This window comes from Taudactylus pleione, unplaced genomic scaffold (genome assembly GCF_031769625.1).
Source record: "Taudactylus pleione unplaced genomic scaffold, aTauple2 ptg000039l, whole genome shotgun sequence".
Classification (NCBI taxonomy): domain Eukaryota; kingdom Metazoa; phylum Chordata; class Amphibia; order Anura; family Myobatrachidae; genus Taudactylus; species Taudactylus pleione.
In genome coordinates, this window is record NW_028284441.1 from 5,935,357 (window position 1) to 5,952,389 (window position 17,033).

Consider the following 17,033-nt stretch of genomic DNA (forward strand, 5'->3'; position numbering starts at 1 on the left):
TTTCCTAGCATTTGGTCTTCCCCATTTTTTAGGAAGTGCCCAATTTCTCCTCAAAGTTTGATGTCATGTTATCAGCCTGTCTAGACTTATAGTTAGATTGTCTGGGGTCCCTCCAGTTAGCCTTATCCCTAGTATATGGAGTATTTTCCTGGGGTACCCATTGAACCTCCTCTTATCTCGTTTCATATGCCATGTTCTAACCTCATCTTTATCATAATCATTCTTATCTCGTAAGTGTTTACATAATTTAGTTTCTATTACTTTTGTATATATGACTTTTTTATCTTTTTCTTCCTTGGTTTTAATAAATTGGTCTGTATTTTTAACCGTTTCTAGTTTGGTTTCAATAACTACCATTTCTTTTTCAACTTCTTTTAAAACTTTCTTTTTTCCAAAAATTAGTAGCTTCATTAATGCTGTAGAGCATTGATCAAGTATTCTATGAATTCAGAAGAAAAAGTAATAGAAACTAAATTACGTAAACACTTACGAGATAGGCTGATAACATGACATCAAACGAACCGCCACCAGCTAACAGGACCACTAACTTCTAGCAATGCCCGACAAAAGAGCCGAAACAAACAATGCCAAACCTTCCCCTGCCAAATGCACTCCATCCTCTCTGTAGAAATCAACCTCCTCAAAACGTATACGGGGGTGTTTAATGACACGCCCTCCCAAACCCTCTACATGACGAGACACTGCGGCATTCAATTTCCTCCTCACCCTATCCAAAGCCGCGCCACCCTGCTCCCCTCGCCAAAACCTACGAGGAATAACCTCCGACTACACCAAATGCACCTGCGGCCAACGTTCGGCAATTACTTGGAAATCCTTTTTAATGGCCAGGATAACCTCAACGCCTTTACAAGTGCCCAAATCATTGCCGCCTAGATGTATGATCAAGCAATTCGGGGCACCCCATTTCTTCTCTGAGTCCCAAAGAAGAGACAAAAGACCACTCCAACGAAATCCTCGCACCCCAATCCAGCGTACATTACCGGGGCTATCACGAGCAAGGGGGTGCCTGCAAGCCCAAAAAACATACAAATGGCCTACAATCCACACCCTATCAAACACCCTACCACCACCTGTAAGGGGAAATTATTTAAAAGAACATTAGTGTTTAAGTCGAATCTCAAATAACAAACAACAGGTCAGGGAAACTGAGTTATTTGAGTGACCCAGATGGAGGTGAACAACACCAAAACCTCAATGGAGGGCAAAAGGTGAAAAGAACTCCAACCCCCCCTAGCAGCGGGTAGCTTAAGGCACTGGGTTTCCCAAAAAACAAACTCGCCAGAAGCGCTGTCTAATTTGGCAGCATGTCGCCTCTCACATAACCTTTATAAGCGGAAGACCTCCAACGACCCAACCGTTTGATTGCGTCGCTGGAAGAGCCTGCTGCTGCCGCACAAGTAGCCGCGCCAATCCTAAACGAGTGTGTGCCGTAAAGTTCAACCGGCAAATCAAGCGCTACCAAACATCGCTTAAAAATTGCAGCAAACTGAAAACGTGTCAGTGGCGAAAGGTCCTCATGAACAAGCCATTGCAAACCGCCTTGCGGACGCTGCAAGTTGTAATGCCTAGCTATGCTTACTGGACATATGCTCGGGTCCGGATGCGCAGGGATCGACAGCCAATGCCCCCTACCTAATTGGTCGGTCTTTGATCTTTGAATTTTTTGCAAGATCAAATCCGACTTAACCATCACGTTATTCAACAGAATCCCCGAGCTTGTTGCCCTCTTGCTAGCGGACGCTAACTCGCCTACCCGCAGCGCTCCGAAGAAAGCCAAAACAAAAGCTAATTGAAACAAAAATGCCTCGTACTGTCCCAAGGCTACTCCCGCCACTGCCACTAGTAGATTTCTCAACAAACCGGTGTCAACCGGCCTCCGAGAATCGCCTGACCCTGCCTGTTCTCTAGCCCATCCTTTTAAAACCTTGGACAGAAGGAACGACTTGGCTGGATCTACCAATCCCCGCAAGCGCGAAAAATACGAGATGCTGGCTAAGGCGCCGGACATTGCGGCCTTAGACCGGCCCCGCTCATGCCACATCCAATCAAATTGCAACATGACATCCTCAATATTCTTACCCCGATCTACTTTGGCTAAGAAAGCCAGCCACGAATCCCATGCTGAGTGACCTCAGGCCATACCTCCACGTCCTTAAAGCCGAAGCTAAGAATTTTCTGACCATCCTGCTTTTTACGGAAAGCCTCGTCATACTGCCGCCACACATTGTGCCTAGCGGACAACTGAATACTGTGCACGAGGTGTAAGTACTTCAGGATGTTCAGAAACTCGGCAGGCCTAGTTTCGGTATAGCAAGCCGCAAAAATATACATCCCTCAAAGCCAATTGGCGTAGCTGCGCCGCGCCTCCTCCGCTGCTGCCCCCCCAGATTTAGCTGTATCCAACGCTTTTTTGGTGTCATGCGTAATGGCAAACATGTCTACGTATTTGCCCTTTCTAATACGCTCCCTCACTTTCGACCTAACGCCTCTTAAAATGGCAGTGTTAGAGCAGTGCACGGCATCACCCGTCGCATCCGGAACCGAGCTGCTTGCAGAACTACGCGCTCTATTCGGGCTTTTACGCTTCCCTTTCAACTGCTGAACGAAATAGCGCATTAGCTTACGCGGTTTATCAGCTGAACTGGAAGAGTCGGAGGAATCCTCCGAGTGTGACAAATCAATGTGGCTGTGGTGCAATGGTATCTCACCTGCTCCAGAAGTCGACGGGGTAGCTGACACCATGGCGGAAACCGCCTCCTGGCTTGCGTCGCATGGCACGCCCATCACGTTCGGGGTTGACGACGGCTGGGCATCCTCTGTAGACACAGCATCACCAGCAATGACGGCCAAGGTAGATGAACCCTGTGGACTTGGAACGACAGCGTTAGACACGATCTTGTGCGCAACAGCGGTCGCTGCAGGGGCTTGGGTTGGGACCACTGCTGACGGGGAAGCCCTCGCCTGCGCGTGGTTTGAGCATAGGGGGGTGGGTGGCCTAACCGGAGGAGGAGCCACCGGCAGAGGGGGCTGCTGGATTGGCTCCTGCCTTACAAAATAGTCTGGCACCTGATGTGAAACCGGATGCTGCAGGCGGAACCATGAAGGGGCAGAATAAAAATGCTGCCCCGCATAGGGCGGCATCACCTGATGCATGAACTGACCCGCGGCCTGAGACAGTCGCGGGTCGAAGCCTTGCTGCGTAAACGCTGGCGGAACGGTTGGAAGCACCTGCTGCGCTAGGCCCTGAGCAAAATAAGGGGACCACTGCGCCCCCAATGCCGGGCTGTGCAAAGGCAAATTATGCCGCGCAGGGCCATAAAACGCGACGCTGGGAGCCTGCGGCAATGGCGCAGCGAGAGGTAGCACATACTGCTGATTAATGGGGGTGCTGCGAGCGGAGACACCACCGCGTCCATGCGCCGCAGCACAACGCCTAATAGGAGACGCCTGCAGCCCAGCCGGGCTGGAAAAAAGCACAATACCCGAGGGGGTTTGCGCTCTGCTAGGGGTGTTGCGCTCTGTCCTCCCTGCCCCTAAAGCAGTGGAGGTCGCGGAAAAAGGGCTGCGCAGATACTGTGGCTCTGCAGGCGCCTGTGGATTAAAGCATGCGGGGCCGGGTACTGTGGTCAGCGATCCCGCCCTCCCCAAATCCCGACAGCCGGCGGCCATTAACTCTGGGCTCTGCCGGCCCTGCATATCTAAAATGGGCGTCGCTGTAATATGGGACGGGCCAACGACGGGAGCCGCGGCCACCGCGACGACGCTCCCGCCGCCAGCCCCTGCTGCGTTGAAAGCATGGGGGGAAGGGCCCCCCCGGCAGTACAGCCAGTCCTGTGGGCTCGGCGGTGAGGGCACAAATTCCCCCATCCCAGCGCTGCCAGCCGGGTCCTGTCGGCCGGCGGCCATTAACGCAGGGCTCTGCAAGCCCTGCGCACCTAAAATGGCCGCCGCCGCCAACAGAGCGGGGCCAGCGTTGGGAGCCGCGGCTGCCGCAGCTGCGCTCCCGCCGCCAACCCCTGATGCCTGGGATGGGTTCAGGGAAGGCCCCCCACCGCGGGCCAGCCATGCCTGCAGGCCCGACGGTGAGGGCGCAAGGACGCCGTTACCCGTGCTGGGAGCGGGCGCCCCCGGCGTCCGCGATGACACACGCGTGGGCACAGTGCGCGCACCGCGCGTGTAAGGGGAGGCAGCGGCTAATGCAAGCGGCCTGGCTGCATCTGCCAGCTCCTGGGGGGGGGCATTGCGGCGCGGGCGTGGCATGGCGGATGGGGCACAGGAGTGGGGGTATCAAGAGATGCAAAACCAAAGAGCAGGCAGAGGGAGTTGAGGAGCGTGTGTGGGGGGGGGAGACAGAGGAGGGATGAAAGATAGAGGAGATGCAATACAGGAGAGGCAGAATATATAGGATAGCAAAGGAAGGTAAAACAAAACAGTGGCAAGAATAACTGATAAATATTATGACACAGGTACTGAGGTACTTATCCAGAGGAGATCACAACTGGAAAAGAGAAAGCTGACTCCTCCCAGCGTCCTAATATTCATAAACAGAGCCCGCCCAAACAGGTCCCTGATAGGCTGTCACTACTGATTGACCAACTAACCTAACCTATAACGAGACTGCAACCCCCCAAACCAGTTTTAACCAGTATTAGCACAATAAAAAACAGGGTGCTTATGTCCTCTCATGCTTATTCTAGCATTCGCGTGCTTTAGCCAGGAGAAGCAGATAAAGAACATGTTTAGGAAGAGTTGCCATATATTGAAGTTAGATCCTATTCTGGCTCCACATCTCTCTGATCAGCCAAATATAGTATACAGGAGAGCGAAAAATATTAAATCATGTATATCTAAAAGCCTATTAGAACCTGTTATCCCTAAAGAACAAGTTAGTTGTATTATTTGTGATGTAAAAGGTTTTTATACCTGTGGGGGGTGTAAAATGTACAATTAAGGAGAGAAAAATGCAAAACAATTCTATGGAACTGATACTAAGAAACATTACAGTATCAACAACTATATTAATTGTAATTCGATGTATATTGTATAAATGATTACATGTCCGTGTAAACTTGTATACATCGGAAAAACGAAAAGAATACTAAAATTACATATAATATAAAAAATGGAGTTTTAAATCATATCCTACTGAGACACATCAAATGATGTCATAATAGTAATGCTGCAGGCCTTACTTTTAAAGGCATAGAATTAGTAGCTAAACCTTTCAGGGGGGGGGGATAGAGAGAAAGAATTAACCAAGAGGGAGACCTTTTGGATAATTACCCTCAATACACTAGTACCCACATGTCTGACTGAAGTGTACAAAATCACCCCCTTTATAGATTAATAAGAATGTGAAATAAGTATGGTTCGTTTATTCTAGTTTGCATGATATGCAGTTATTGGAGCACTAAATAACTATAAAATATGTAGATGTAGCTATTCTGTACATTGGGCCAGACAACAAAGAGTCATATTAAGATATAATTATAATAGCTTGCTATAAAAATAAGAGTCCAAGGAGTATAATTTTAGAGGATTTTTAATGTATAAATTGTGTTTTGATGTAGGAAGTAACTGTGTGAAATATAGTGACATACGTATGTGGCTTTTGATATATGTATAAGTTGTATTTGTGAGCCTGGGCTATAATGACCTGGAGTCCGATAGAGGATCCTGCGTTCTGACGAGCTCAGACATGCAGGAATAGGGCTATTGTTTACATATGCAAATCAGTTGTAAGATCGGGCAGTGATTGGCTGCTGATCAGTTTTAGTGAGGTCAGCACGTCAGCCAGGCCCAACCCTCTGATGAAGTAATACACGAAACGCGTTAGGGTGTGGCCTGACTGACGCTATATGCATACACCCAGGTGTCCTCGGACTGGCGCGGAGCTCCGGTGGTCACCGAGTGCAGCATGTGAGCGGGCTTGCAGTGCGGCAAAGGGACTGAGGAGACTCGTGGCTGAGACGGGGTTTGCCGATGTGGTGCAGTATTATCATGTGGTATCCAGCCCACAGAGTTTTTTAATGTGGTTCGAGAACTACAAGCTTCTAACCAGGAGTTTATATGTGTTTTACTCTTTGTGAATAAACTGATTCATGCACTATAGAGCGCCCCCTTTTCTCATATTATATTTCATATATATATATATATATATATATATATATATATATATATATATATATATTATATATATATATTTGTATTAGTAGTAATTGCTAGGTGTAAGCTTTAAAATTTGTTTAATGTGTTTAAACAACTGTTTCAGGTACTGTAATATTTATTTATGTGAATATTTATGCACAGCTGTTGATCTTATGCTTATATAATATTGTCTAATATTATAATATATTGTCATCTTAACGACATTGTAGTTATATACTGTTCTTACTTTACCTTTTAATATTGTCCTCAACTGAGATCACAAAGAAAGAAGAGTTCCTGGTAAATAAAAGTAAAGAGAACGCTGTGTTATTTTACCATACATCTGTATTCTTGTTTTCTTAAGTATTCCTTGTATATTGTATAAACTAGAATTGTTACATTTAAGTGACACAGTTATTCAGGTCTAATAAGGGTTGTCCCAAGCTAGTCTCTCAAACCATTGTCTATATCTTCTATACACACATACAAATACAAACTAAAATAAATACAAACAACTTTTAACAATTGTATAGGAATCTTCTTATCTGCAGTACAGTAGTTCAAATGGGAGTCATTTCAGTAATAGATAGCCAAAACCTCCTACAATATAGTCTCCAAGTGAATGACTTACTGTAAGTACTATCAGATATCTACTAGAGAAGAAGTAACATTGCTGCTAAAAGTAATAATCATAATGGCGTATGGTAGGAGAGGACTACTGCACCTGCAAGAGATACACCTCCAGGCATGCAAATCTGCATCCACTTCTCCTATGCTTGCCTGCCCTTCCCTACCCCGTCCCACCCCTGTAGGGTGTAAGAAGCCATGAGTGTAAGGAGCACACAGCCTGGATACTGTATGTAATGTAGATGTATGTTTTTTGGTGAGTATGTACAGCACAGAAATGTGTATTTTAAGGAAAAAAAATCCATGGTGCTAACTGCATGAGCCCCTACCTCAGGCCTGGCCAACCTATAGTTCTCCAGCTGTTGTGAAACACAAAGTCCCAGCATGACCTGCCACAGTTTCAGCATTATCTAAAAGCAAAACTGTGACAGGGTATGCTGGGACTTGTAGTTTCATAACAGCTGGAGAGCCACAGGTTGGCCAGGCCTGCTCTAGATGAATATACTTTTTACATGAAATAAAAACTTATTAGATGCTGATTAACACAAAGCTTTATTGATAGAGGTTTATCAATGAGTCCTCTCTAATCCTCATTCACAATAAGAAACCTAAAGTGATGTTATACATTGTATGGGTAAATAGAATGATTGTCCTTAATCCACAAGTATATAATGTTTCCTTTGATTTCATATAATGCTACCTGTCATTTACTAGCCCATCCGTCTAATCTATCCAAATCCCTACAATGAGCTATTTCCTCTGCATATTGTCATATTGTCACAGATTTAACAAGCAGCTTCCCCTGCTACTGCTGCCCACATGCTAATGCTTGGTCTACATTCCGTCTATATAGTCAGTGGGAGTTATTAGCAGAAGAGTTTCACCATCCAGACTCCATTCTATTGAGAAAGTCTATTGTCTATCTACATTATCATCACAGCTTCAAATGTAGAAACTGAAGGTAATCACCATACCCTCAGCGCTCCTCCTCATTATTTAGACCTTATTTATATTTCATAATATTATTAAAATAAAACAGACATATGGAGGGTACACATGGTCAAATTTTCTGGAAGATATGAATGATAATGATTGTAAAAATCGTTACAATGTTATTATCGTTGACATGTTTGACATGCATCGACGAACGATGCACGTGCCCGCATGTCAGATAACGATATCTGAAATTGGCTGTGTTTGCAGTCAGATTTGGACGATTTCATTCATTTAAATACTGTCAGAAATCGTTCATCATTCATGAAATAGTTGGTAAAATCGTTCATTGTTGGTCTAGCAAGTCTGACCGTGTGTATGCACCAATAGAGAGTGCAAACAATTTTATTATAATTTGTAATAGATTGGATTATGTGCACATGTTTAAATGCTTTGGGCATTATTTATGACTAGCTAAGTAGGGAATTACTTGATTTTTATTTAGGTATTATGTGTGGGGGTATTGCATAAATGGAATGTAGTCGGCATCCCGGCACACAAAATGCCGGTAGTCAGAATCCCGATGGCTGTGAGCCCGATGGTGAATATTAGGGTTTGGTTTAGAGTAGTGATGTGCGATTCGGTTCTCCAGAAATCCAAATCCACCCGAATTTTGTGAATCCGGGTAAATCCGAGTCGCGGTTCTAATCTCCTGAGGAGATCCGGGTAAATCAGGGTCACGGTTCTGATCTTTTGCGGTTCGGAATTTGGATTTTAAATCCGAATTTCAGGTTTTGAATTGCATAAATTACATGATTTTAGCTGTTTTTAAAACTTTTTATCTATTTTTTTATTTTAAAAATCCAGATCCAAAACCAAAACACTTAAGGGTGGTTTGCAAAACCAAATTCAGATCCAAAACCTTGAAGGAGATACAGATCCAAAACCAAAACATGGGGGTCGGCGCACATACCTAGTTTAGAATTAAGGTCACCATACATCTGCGACGGATCGTCGAGATGTAGCGATGGAAGCGGAAACACCAACCGGGGACCATCGATGTTCAGTGATTCGTCGCAGGTGGATATTTTAGCCACCCATATCTATCAGCGGATTTCTTTGAACAGTGACATTACAGTGTTTTTTATATATAAAAACATCTTTATGGACTCTATTGTTATGGACATTCTATAATAGAAAATCCCATTTGGAGCGCATAGGAACATTCTTCTTTTTTATTTTACATTTTATATATATATATATATATATATATATATACACACGCACACACACACAGTGCATCCAGAAAATATTCACAACGCTTTGCTTTTTCTACATTTTGTTATGTTACAGCCTTATTCCAAATCGGAATAAATTCATTTTTGTCCTCAAAATTCTACACACAATACCCCATAATGACAATGTGTAAAAAGTTTTTTTGAGATTTTTGCAAATTTAATAAAAAAAAACCACTAAGAAATCACATGTACATAAGTAATCACAGCCTTTACCATGAAACTCAGAATTGAGCTCAGGTGCATCCTGTTTCCACTGATCATCCTTGAGATGTTCCTACAGCTTAATTGGAGTCCACCTGTGGTAAATTCAGTTGATTGGACATGATTTTGAAAGGCATAAACCTGTCTATATAAGGTCCCACACTTGACAGTGCATGTCAGAGCACAAACCAAGCATGAACTCCAAGGAATTGTCTGTAGACCTCCGAGACAGGATTGTATCGAGGCACAAATCTGGGGAAGGGTATAGAAAAATATCTGCTGCTTTGAAGGTCCCAATGAGCACAGTGGCCTCCATCATCCATAAATGGAAGAAGTTCGGAACCACCAGGACTCTTCCTAGAGTTGGCTGACCGTCTAAACTAAGCAATCGTGGGAGAAGGGCCCTAGTCAGGGAGATGACCAAGTACCTGATGGTCACTCTGTCAGAGCTACAGCATTCCTCTGTGGAGAGAGGAGAACCTTCCAGAAGGACAACCATCTCTACAGCAATCCACCAATCAGGCCTGTATATTAGAGTGGCCAGACGGAAGCCACTCCTTAGTAAAAAGCACATGGCAGCCCATCTGGAGTTTGCCAAAATGCACCTGAAGTACTCTCTGGTCTGATGAGACAATGATTGAACTCTTTGGTGTGAATGCCAGGAGTTATGTTTGGAGGAAACCAGGTACCGCTCATCACCAGGCCAATACCATCCCTACAGTGAAGCATGGTGGTGGCAGCATCATGCTGTGGGGATGTTTTTCAGTGGCAGGAACTGGGAGACTAGTCAGGATAGAGGGAAAGATGAATGCAGCAATGTTCAGAGACATCCTGGATGAAAGCCTGCTCCAGAGCGCTCTTGACCTCAGACTGGGGAGACGGTCATCTTTCAGCAGGACAACGACGCTAAGCACACAGCCAAGGAATCAATGGAGTGGCTTCAGGACAACTCTGTGAATGTCATTGAGTGGCCCAGCCAGAGCCCAGACTTTAATCCAATTGAACATTTCTGGAGAGATCTGAAAATGGCTGTGCACTGACGCTTCCCATCCAACCTGATGGAGCTTGAGAGGTGCTGCAAAGAGGAATGGGCGAAACTGCCCAAAGATAGGTGTGCCAAGCTTGTGGCATCATATTCAAAAAGAAAGACTTGAGGCTGTAATTGCTGCCAAAGGTGCATCAACAAATTGAGCAAAGGTTGTGAATACCTATGTATGTGTGATTTCTTAGTTTTTTTTTAATTAAATTTGCAAAAATCGCAAGAAAACTTTTTACAGGTTGTCATTATGGGGTATTGTGAAGAATTTGGAGGACAAAAATGAATTTATTCCATTTTGGAATAAGGATGTAACATAATAAAATGTTGAAAAAATGAATCGGTCTGAATACTTTACGGAAGCACTATATATATATATATATATATATATATATATATATACATATATATATATATATACACACACACTGTATATGTATATATATATATATATACACTGTGTATATATATATATATATATATATATGGCAGATAGTTTTGCTGTCGATTATGGAGACCCAATGCTTCTCCACCATTGATCGCACAACCACAAATGGTACAATCTATTGTGACTATCCATGGTTAACCTACCGATGGCAAAACCTACACTGGTGTAATCAGTCCCATGATGCAGAGCACCAGGGGGGTCAGAGGATCATTTGATGGCTCATCCAATCAGGGCTCAGCTCCTCTGACCCCTGATGCACCTCAACCTGATCTGTGATGTCCTCTGCTCTCTGTCTGTAGTGTGATGGAGCTGTAGGGACGGACCTCTCCTGCTGTACTGCCTGTGCTGGTGTAATGGCAGTGCAGCATCTGCAACACCCACCTCCAGTGGCGTAACTAGGGCAGGGCGAGCGGTGTTCGTGCCCTGGGCGCCGTTGGACCGGCAGCGCGGGGGGGCGCCGCCGGCCACGGTACCAGCCCGCCCGCCCTAGATAGCCAGTGTAGCGCCGATCGCAATGAGTGCGGTCAGCGCTACACATTTGCACAGGACCGGAGCTAGGCTTCCAGCGCCGGTCCTGTGCTGCACGCCTGAGCCCGTTGCCTCCCCCTGAGTGCTTGCCCAATAGCGCCAGGAGGCGGGCTCAGGCTGTGCATAACACACGCATCGCCGCCAGCGCTGGCGGCGATGCGTGTGTTAAACAGCAGCCAATGAGAGTCAGATAGACTCTCATTGACTGCTGCAGCACCCACTGCCGTCCGGCTCCTGCAGTGGGTAATGGGACTGATGTCATGACGTCAGTCCCATAATGCTGAGCGCGCCAGCCCGGGCGGACTGGAGGGCGGGAGCGGCATCGTGGACAGGAGCAGGAGCAGCGTGGAATCAGGTAAGTATATTTTTATTAGGGGTGAGCGGGTTCGGATTTCTGAAATCTGAACCCCCCCGACCCCCCCCGATCCGAGTCCGATCCGAGTCAGGCTCGACTTTTCCCGCCTGACTCGGATCTGAAATCGAGGCAAAACGTCATCATCCTGCCTTCCGGGTCTCGCGGGTTTTGGATCCTATATAAGGTACACGCGTCGGCGCCATTTTCTCACTCGGCTGTGGACAGTGAAGAGGGAGGGTGGGAGTTAGGGCTGGCTGGGCTGTGTAGTGTAGTGTTGTGCTGTGCTGTGCTGCGCTGCTGTTGTCCACTACTTCAAAGTCCATATGGGCTGGCTGGACTGTGTTGTGCAGTCATTTCTCCATAGGGGCTGTGTCCACTCCAAAGTCCTGTGCAGTGTCCCAGTCCTAAAGGGGTGCTGTAGTGTTGTCCAGGGGGTGCTTTGTCCATCAGGGGTGCTCCCCCCAAGTGCTAAAAAAATTATATTTTTTGTGTGTTTGTGAATTGTGTGCGCAGTAGCCGCACGTGCATCAACAAAGTAGTGCCAAGCGTGCGCCTGTGTCATAAGTAAAGGGCCGGCTGGCTTGACCGTTAAAGGGTGCTGTAACCCCCAAAGTACACTCCACTCCAAACCAAAAAAATATATATTTTCTGTGTTTGTGAATTGTGTGCGCAGTAGCCGCACGTGCATCAACAAAGTAGTGCCAAGCGTGCGCCTGTGTCATAAGTAAAGGGCCGGCTGGCTTGACCGTTAAAGGGTGCTGTAACCCCCAAAGTACACTCCAGTCCAAACCAAAAAAAAAATTATTTTCTGTGTTTGTGAATTGTGTGCGCAGTAGCCGCACGTGCATCAACAAAGTAGTGCCAAGCGTGCGCCTGTGTCATAAGTAAAGGGCCGGCTGGCTTGACCATTAAAGGGTGCTGTAACCCCCAAAGTACACTCCAATCCAAACCAAAAAAATATATATTTTCTGTGTTTGTGACTTGTGTGCACTGTGGCTGCACGTGCATTAACAAAGGAGCAGCGCCAAGCGTGCGCCTATGTCCCATAAGTAAAGAGCCGGCTGGCTCATTTCTTAAAGGGTGGTGTAACCCACAAAGTGCACTACTCTCCAGCAAAAATAAAAAAAAAATTTCTGTGTTTGTGTGCGCTTTAGCCGCACGTATATATCAATATAACATAAATGGAGGACCAAACTTTCTCCGATAAATAGGGAAAGATCAAGAACCACTTCCTCCTAGTGCTGTTGCTGCTGCTGGGAGTTGTTCATCATCCCAGAGAGGAAGTAGGAACATCACTACTTTTACTAAACAATTGACCCTCCAACAGTCCCTAGCGATGAGGATGAAGTACGACAGCAGTCATCCTGAAGCAAAATGTATAACTGAGGCCTTGACTGCTATGTTGGTGTTAGACGTGTGTCCGGTATCCGCCATTAGTGCAGTGGGATTTAGACAATTGATGGAGGTAGTGTGTCCCCGGTTCCAAATCCCGTCTAGATTCCACCTGCATCCTCAAAGCAGCAGCGACAAGCGTGCATCTGTCTGTTAAAGGGTGGTGACACCCTCAAAGTGTGCTACACAAACAATAAAAATATTGTTCTTTTTTTTTTTGGTCTTTGTGAAATGTATGGGCTGTAGCCGCACCTGCATCCTTAAAGCAGCAGCGACAAGCGTGCGTCTGTCTGTTAAAGGGTGGTGTAACTCTCAAAGTGCTCCAAAAAATAAAAAACTATTTTTTTAATGTGTTTGTGACTTGTGTGCGATGTAGCCGCACTTGCATCCTCAAAGCAGCTATATAAGGGGCTTACTGCTAGGGGCACTGCGGGGACCACTACAGGGGGCACTAGATAGGGGGGATCACTACAGGGTGCCTGCATAAGGGGACCACTACTGGGAAAACTGCATGGGGGGGACTACTGCTGGGGGCACTATATAAAAGGGCACTGCATAAGGGGATACCGCTACTGGGCGCACTGCATTGTTGGGACTGCTACTGGGGGCACTGCATAAGGGGGAACACTACGTGGGGCACTGCATTTGGGGGGGCCACTACTGGGGGTACTGAGTAAGGGGAACTAATTGGGGGCTGTATAAGAGGGACCACTACTGAGAATACTGTATAAGGGGCACTACTATGGGCCTGCATGAGAGGGACCCCAACTGCATACTGGGGGTACTGTATAAGGGGTACTACTGGGGTTAAGGTGCATATGGATAGGAATGTTCAGTTTGAAAATAAAGGGGTGTGTCATGTTGACACGCCCCATTTTTAAGTGACCACGCACATGGGGGGGGCTCCCTTTTCAAATTTGCCCTGGGCTCCAAGTACCCTAGTTACGCCACTGCCCACCTCTCCCCTTATTATTGTTTCTTTTATTAAAGGCAGTGAGTGACAGGTGGGGAAGGCCCTGAGATAGAGAGGGTTCCAGGGATACTCGCCCCCTGTGCCCCCACCCCCACTTTAATTCTGGCTCTGTCAATATGTTATTTAAAGCCTTGTGGGGTTCTGGTGCAAGAGGGACCTCTTGTGTTTCTTTGTCAGATATTATACATTCCATATTTAGGATAAATAATTTAATAAATACTCTGCTATCATGCTGTTTTACAGGTTTGTACATTTCCACAGTCATACAGGCTCAATATTTGCATAGATAATTATTGTACCAAGACACTCTGTGCAGATTGTGATAGTCTCATTGAGTAATCACAGGGAGTCAATTGTTGCTCTCCTTTATTGCAGACAGTACTACAGTGTCTGCTTACATCTCAAAGACAGAGTAAGACAGATAATACAAGCAGCGATTTACTAAGAAAATGGGAAATATAGCCTTACCAGGATTTATGAGATGCTGTGGGAAAAAATCGGCACAAACTAATGTAAGTTATTTATATGTAATGTATCTTTTCTAAAAGTAATTTTACTGTCAGCACTTTCTTAAATTCCATTTATCTCATGTGGGTGATGATTTGTATATTTCTGCGTTATGCATTTCCACGGATTTAAAGAAAAATAAACCCACAAAACAGTTATGTTTGTTTTGTTTTCTTTCAAATAAACTTTTTGCTTTGGTAATATACTATATTTTCTCCAAAGTGAAATGTAAAAGAAACTCCCAACTCTTCTTTACCCATTATGGCCCTAGTGTAACCGAGTGCAAGATTTTCAAAGTGCTGAGCTTTTGGCTATTTAACAATAAACATCAAAGTAGGAATATTTTACAATGCAAAACCAGGAATCACTTTGCAAATCTTGCATACTAAGGTAGCTGAAGGCAGCGTATGCCTGATGCTACATAATACTCTTATTATGTGGGTTAGAGAAGCTCAGTGGTTTGTTGTCAACCTGCCTTGTGATTGACAGGTCTAGGCTGGTTTCAGCAGCTTATCACAGGTTTTGGTAGGGGAGGGTCTTAGCTCCCATATTTAAAGAGAGGAAACATGGTTCACTTTCTCTTTTGTGACTGGAAAATTTCCAACCGTCCCTACCCAATTGTTTGTTGCATTGTTTTTGTTTATTAAATTATTTTTCAGTTATATTGTGAGGCGGAAAAGCATTGCTTCTCAGTGGCCCAACAGGGCGAAAGTGGTAGTCTTCCTTTCCCAGGGCAAGTTGTCTCTGCCCTTAAGGGGGACCTGAGCTTCTTCCAGAGGTGGGGCACAGTAGTACTAAGCCAAATAAAGGGGGTGTAGCCTATCATAACTCAGGTTGCATCAGAGGCCTTCAGGTAGCCTGATTTACTAGTTTAACATGTCCTAGAGCTTGGGAAGCAATGTTTTTTCTTCGCCACCAAAAAGATTGTCTCTCATTGTAATAAATCTTTGTTCAATTTTGATTCCACTTTAGTTGTCTGTATCTTCATTCAAGTTAATTAAGGCAATAAACATCTGTGTAAGGATCTAACTCCTCAGGGCATAGACGGCTTATAACACTTGGGCCCATGATTCAGAGGTGGACGCAGTGTTGATGTCGCATGCAGTTGGCCAAAATTTTAAGTCTGAGCATGCGTCTAAGTCTCACCGCACATGCAACCTGATTTGTACGTACAGAGTCGCAGTACAGATTTAGACGTGCAGTATCAGCAGTGTAAGGGGCGTCCCTGGATGCTGAGTGGGAGGTGACAGGGGGTGGCTGAAAGACGCACGGAGATGTTGCGTGTTAAAAGAGGGTTGCCGGTGTGTCGTGGGTGCATCACTGAAAGCTGTTGTGTAGAAAGATGCTAAATCACACACATAGGAAGCCACACTCAGACAGAGATACTGCACTGTTGTAAGTGGTATTTCAGCGTCTACGGACACTGACAGTGGACGTCTCAGTCCTTGCACATTTGGGGGAGATGTACTAAGCACTGGAGAGTGATAAATTGGAGAGAGATACAGGGGTCTATTTACTAAGCAGTGTTAGGAGACAGAGTGAAAAGTGATAAGAAAATGATAAGGTGCCAGCCAATCAGCTCCTAACTGTCATCTCACAGGCTGTGTTTGAAAAATGACAGTTGTGAGCTGATTGGCTGGCACTTTATCACTTTCTTATCACTTTTCACTCTGTCTCCTAACACTGCTTAGTAAATAGACTCCAAAGTACCAACCAATCAGCTACTAACTGTCATGTTACAAGCTATGGGCCTTATTTATCAATGAGTCTTATCATTCACAACTAGTAATAATAACTCACTCTATGATAAATGATGCTCCAGCCAATCAGCTCCCAACTGTCATTTTTCAACTGTGGCACAAGACGCTGCAATGGCCTCATCTGTACCCATCTCTGAATCAGCCCCTATATGTCTTCATTTCATGAAAGGGCTACAGTATAAAGCAAAGATTACTGAAGAAAATGCACATTTGGCTTAGATGACATTATACCACATTAGTCTCTATTTTACTTTTATGTTTTGAGAGTTTTCAGTAGCACATACAGCCATGTGGTAATACACAGTACACTGGTAAAGTTATCTCACTGGCAAATGGCAATGGAGTTTGGAGCATCACTTACACTGTAAAATTAAAACATAGGCCCTCATTCAGAGCCGTACGCTCTGAGCAGAGCGCACGCTCTGAATGAGGGCCGTCCTCCATAACTATGGAGCGTCCTCCTGGACGCTCGTATAGCTGTGGGTCACCACCCACAGCCTATACGAGCGTGCAGTTTGATGGGCACGATGGTCGTGACCATCGCGACCATCGAAACTGCGTACAGAAGCCTGTGGTTGAGTTTTTCAACCACAAGGCTCGGAGTGATTTAGGCTTTATCAGAGCCAAAATCACTCCCACTGACATCACTAGTGATGTCAGTGGGCCGGCTTCTGACGGGAGGCGTTCCCGTGGGAACGCCCCCGTCAGGGAGGCACGCCCCCGGCACGCCCACCAAAGGGGGCGTGCTGTCAGTCAACATCGACAGCACGCCCCCTTTGAAAAGACACTACGAGCGAAGGAAAATCC

General features: G+C 45.5%; 1 protein-coding gene across 1 annotated transcript in view; it reads left to right on the top strand.

Annotated features, from left to right (window-relative positions):
* Positions 1-14,408: 14,408 nt before the first annotated feature.
* The window catches only part of LOC148538576 (sodium- and chloride-dependent neutral and basic amino acid transporter B(0+)-like), a 74,607-nt gene continuing 71,982 nt past the window's right edge, over positions 14,409-17,033 (top strand). The window contains exon 1 of the mRNA XM_088452590.1: positions 14,409-14,471. Within this exon, the coding sequence (XP_088308716.1) occupies positions 14,409-14,471 (63 nt within the window). The remainder of the gene's footprint in view (positions 14,472-17,033) is intronic.